Source organism: Genypterus blacodes, unplaced genomic scaffold (genome assembly GCF_046128005.1).
Source record: "Genypterus blacodes isolate CSIRO-AG114 ecotype Tasmania unplaced genomic scaffold, CSIRO-AGI_Gbla_v1 ptg000224l_1, whole genome shotgun sequence".
Lineage (NCBI taxonomy): Eukaryota > Metazoa > Chordata > Actinopteri > Ophidiiformes > Ophidiidae > Genypterus > Genypterus blacodes.
The window spans coordinates 260001-265000 of NW_027467022.1; the positions used below are offsets into that span (position 1 = coordinate 260001).

The 5000-nt window shown below is 53.0% G+C and overlaps 1 protein-coding gene across 3 annotated transcripts in view; it reads left to right on the forward strand.

Annotated features, from left to right (window-relative positions):
* The window catches only part of daam2 (dishevelled associated activator of morphogenesis 2), a 65759-nt gene that overhangs the window by 36283 nt on the left and 24476 nt on the right, over positions 1 to 5000 (forward strand). For all 3 annotated transcript variants that reach the window (XM_076170553.1, XM_076170552.1, XM_076170554.1), the window contains exon 4: positions 3465 to 3539. In XM_076170553.1, coding sequence (XP_076026668.1) covers positions 3465 to 3539 — 75 coding nt within the window. The remainder of the gene's footprint in view (positions 1 to 3464; positions 3540 to 5000) is intronic.

Here is a 5000-nt window from a genome sequence, read left to right on the forward strand (position 1 = left end):
AGCCTCTGTGCTGCAGCAGGAGTGAGTGGAAACCAAACCTTGGCTCCTGCGCTCAGGCCGGGCCGGGCCGGTGCAGAGGCAGAGGCAGAGGCAGGGGCAGAGGCAGGATGCATTAGTGTGTCGTTCCTCCCCCGTCTCTCCCAGTCACAAATTATTTCCTCTGTGAGGAACGAGGTGAAAAAAAAGGCAGCGGCGTCCGGGCCAGGAAACGGAGAGCAAAACCGGGGTAACAAGGCTCAGTGGAAAAACCAAACAAACCCCTCATTCATGGAGAGAGACGGCGTCATGGAGGACGGAGGGGGAAAGTAACGGGCGCTCAATCACGGATAATAACCTGAGGAACAGGAACACACAGGCGGGAACGCACAACTACTATGCACACACACACACACACACACACACACACGCAGGAGAGAGCAGCCATACCACAGACACGCTAACACACACACACACACACACACACACACACACACACACAGTAGTGGCCTGTATTTACAGCTTGACACTGACTGGAAGGAAGAGCAGCGGACGGCAGACAAACACTGCCGTCGTTGTTCCGTCCAGCTGAGCGGCGGCGGCTGCGGTTGTTGTGGTCAGATGGGTGGAGCTCACGGTGAGAGGACGAGCCAGCTGTGCTCACCTGCAAAACAAACGCTCCTCATCCTTCAGCGCCAGCTACTGCTTTGTTCCTACAGAGGGAGAACTTCACCTCACTCTGATCCGTCTGCACTGACCTGGAGTCGCCTCTGGGTGGGTGTGTGTGTGTGTGTGTGTGTGTGCGTGTGTGTGTGTGTGTGTGTGTGTGTGTGTGTGTGTGTGTGTGTGTGTGTGTGTGTGTGTGTGTGTGTGTGTGTGTGTGTGTGTGTGTGTGTGTGTGTGTGTGTGTGTGCGTGCGTGCGTGCGTGCGTGCGTGCGTGCGTGCGTGCGCGCGCGTGCGTGTGTGGAAGGAGGCAGAGCGATCATAGAGGCGGGGTGCTGGTCGCTCAGGGTGTCTGCGTGCAGCAGGGACATCAGGACGATCACATCAGCTGAAGTCAGCATTCAGACTTCCAAAACTACTGTCATTGGTTGAGTTTGCACAGAGGAACCTGCTGCTCTATGAGCTGTGTAGTAACATGAGCTCTGTCCAGAGTCTGCAGTGGCACTAACGTGACCTCAGTGAGACACGCTGGAGAGCACGTGTGTGTGTGTGTGTTCTGTACCTGGAGGAGGCAGAGAGTGTGTTACATAATCTTCCAGAATTCAATATCCTGTCCATTTCCTGTCTCAGGGTGAGACTTCATATCCCGGCTTCCGTGTGTAAATATTCCCCCACAGAGCGACCGGCGCTCTGGAATGCTGGACGCTCAGTGGCCAGACTGTGGGATCACACAGGATTGGGAGAACGTTGACTTCTATGTTCCTCTAACGCTGCGCTCTCATCAGGATCGGAGCGCCGATGGAACAAACGGGCGTCGTAAGGAGCTGAGCGGCAGGGGGCAGAGCGGCAGGGGGCAGAGCGGCAGGGGCAGAGCGGCTCTCACAGGAGGAAGTGGAGCGTTGATGAGCGACAGAGCGTGAAGCTGAGGACAATTTTGTTGAGGACAGTCTTGAAATCTTCTCAAAAGTGAAGATTTCAAGAATGTGGTTCTTAAATCTGAAGAAAAGGTTTTTCATTGAGTGATATCTCAAGACAAATCTCCAAACTGTCAGCAGTATAAAGAATCTGCAGCCTGTGTGTTACAGGATGTTGTTTACCTCCAGGCTTCAGTCTGTAGATCTTAGAGGATCCTCCTGATCCTCCTGATCCTCCTGGTCCTCCTGGTCATACCGTGCTTGTCTTGTTCTGTACTTGAGCAGCCGTTCCAGTCTTGTAGTCTTCCTCAGCGCTCCCTCTTGTTTACACAGTGGGCTGTGAGTATGTGGTATTTCCTTTCGTCCCGTGCTGTTTGCTGCTGCTGTCATGGCTTTGGAGAGCTGGTATCTCCAGAGGCTCTCCAGAGTTCAGCCAGGGTCCCCCGGGCCTCTCTGAGCACATGGGAACAGAGAGCCAGGACCCGGCCAGCCCACCGCTCATCAGAGAAACCAGAGGCTGGGAAGAAGCACGGTTAATGTGGCGTTGGACCGGGCGTGTTGACGGTCAAAGAGTCCTGAGTCCTGAAGGAGCCAGAGACCTTCACGTCAGGAGCACTGAGGGCTTCACTGCCTTGCACAACAGCACTTCTACAGGCTCTCCAGGAGAAGCCTGGAATCAAACTGGGAATCTTTCCAGGCCCTGTCTGTCTGCCTGCCTGCCTGCCTGTCTGCCTGCCTCTACTGGCCAATCAGAGGGAACGCTGCATGTTTGACTCACGGTGTGTTTGTGGTTGAAACTCGGACTCCATCTCCACACACACGCACAGGCACAGGCACAGGCAAACACACACTGTTTGTGTTGCTCAGCTGGAGTGGATCATGTCTCTGGCGTGGAGTTAGTGTAGATAATGAGATGGTTTCATGTGTGGACGAGTGTCACTAAAGGTCGCTCTCTCTCTCTGTGCTCATATGGAGTGAATGGGTTAAAATGGAAGGATCAGGTTGGATAAGGAATCATAACAAGCTTTTCCACAGTAGAATGTGAGCAGAGAGTGGATGAGGCGGCGCTGCTTCACTGAAGCTGAATGAAACTCTGACCTCATTTCAACACGTTCCCTCCTGATGCCTACAGCTCTTCCTCACCTCGTCTCCTCTCTCAGTGATGCTCTGCTCCCAGTGCTCTGTCCCAGCGTTCTGTGGTCACAAACACAAACTACCATTGCTGCTCGTAGCTGGTTGCTCTGCTCTTCCTTCGGAGCTCACAGTAACTGGAACAACAGCGGCGTTCCAGCGCCGCGCCGAGCTCAGCGTAACCCAAAGCAGATGTGAGCGAGGAGCGCGGCCTCCACGTTCCCCCGCGCCTCCGGTCTTTGTGGCATCGCCGATCCTCGGATTGGCCCGGACAAATTAGTGGCAGACAGCTATTTGAAAACTGCTGTGAAGGGATTCTCTTCCTCCGAGCAGATTTCCTCTCTTTCTCTCCTCCATTTATAACAAAGCTCAGAGGTTTGACTCAGTTACTACGGAGACGACTGCCCTTATAAGGCACAATAACAACAATCAAACTACAGTATATCTTTACAACCTACTTTTCTGTGTTTGTCTTTTTTTCTGTGACTTTTCCAGGCCTAGGAAATCAGATGTTTAAGCTCTGTTCCCTTTCTCCAGGCTGTCTGTGCCTCTGTGTTCATGTTGTTTATGTTTACTGTTATACGATGTGTTGGAAACCCTTCACCCCCTCACAGGAACAATGAAGTTAAGCTGAGTCTGATCTAATCTGTGGTACATGCAGCGGCGCTCCGGACCAGGAAAACCCGATGTAAATAAAGGTATAGTGTGTTTGTGAGGGTTAAAGCTGACGGTGCTGTGTGTGTGTGTGTGTGTGTGTGTGTGTGTGTGTGTCCTCACAGGAGCAGGAGGACCCTAACAAGCTGGCCACCAGCTGGCCCGATTACTACATCGACCGGATCAACTCCATGGCCGCTGTAAGTGCAACTCCTCTTCTCCTCATATCACAGAACTTCCCAAATAACTGAATATTCCTCGCTAACCGCAGCAGCGTGTCGCCTCTCGTCTCCTCCTCGGAGGTCGGAGCTCCATCAGTCGCCCTCTCTCTGGCTTTTATCGTCTTCCCCGCTGACTGCTTGTTGCGTTCACACGGCTGCATTCCTTCTCCCTGACCCGAGCGTTCACACACACTGTGATGACAAACAGGCTCTTTAGCCGCTCAGCAGCTACATCAGTGGGAAAGGCTGTCAGAGACCTGGAGCTCAGCCAGGACGACAATATTCATTATTCCTACCGGGCCTGTCTGCCAATGAACACAGCACGATAGCATCACCAGCTCGTCTGCTCTGTGACGGCTGCCTATCCCGGGACGGAGGGCGTCGCTCTACTTGGGGTCGCTCTACTTGGTCGCTCTCTCGGCCGTTGACCGTGTGTGTGTGTGACCTTCATGAGCACGCCAGAGCGTCACCTCAATGTTTAGAAATCATAAAACACAACGTTTTAAAGAGCGACACATGAGCATGACATGTAGAGTTACTTTAGAGAGCGGGGGAAGTTTGGGAATTCCAAGAGTTTAGACTTTCAGTTCCTCTGCCTGGACAGAGCAGCTTAGTTTAGACAGGGCAGCCCATTCTCCACAGAGCAGCGTAGCCTGGACAGAGCAACCCAGTCTCCACAGAGCAACCCAGTCTCCACAGAGCAGCCCAGTCTCCACAGAGCAGCCCAGTCTCTACAGAGCAGCCCTGCAGCCTGGCCGCTCTCCAGTCTTTCCAGGCTCAGCTGTAACTCAGGCTGATCAGCACAAACAGGGAGCCAGAGTTTAATGTGTCTTTATTGCCGTGTTGTTTGTTTTCCTGGCAGGCGTCCCCATAGCAACAAACATGTTGAGCGTTGCTATTTTTACAGCTGTTTGTGTTTATGGGCGGCGACAGAGCGACACAGCGTACCTGAGAGCAGCAGAGAAGTCTGGGAAACTATTTTGCTGTAGTTCTATTTAAAGGCCCAGACGGCTCACACACACACACACACACACACACACACACACACACACACACACACATGCTTTCACTGAGCTGGCCAGACAAAGTGCTAATTTGCGTGTTGCCAAGATCTGGATTTCACCGGCCAGGGGGTATGTGTGTGTGTGTGTGTGTGTGTGTGTGTGTGTGTGTGTGTGTGTGTGTGTGTGTGTGTGTGTGTGTGTGTGTGTGTGTGTGTGTGTGTGTGTGTGTGTGTGGGGGGGGGGGGGGGGGGGTTGTGGTTCATTCTGTGCTGTTTGGTTTGAGAAACCTGATGGTTGAAGTTTCCTCCTCTCTCTCTTGTCTCCTCTGGTTTGTTGTGTTGCTCTCTCGACATGTTGGATGAACCCTATGTGTCGTTGTCTCGCTCTGTCAGACTCAGACTGATCTCACGGAGCTCACATGGGGTCGGCTCAGGTC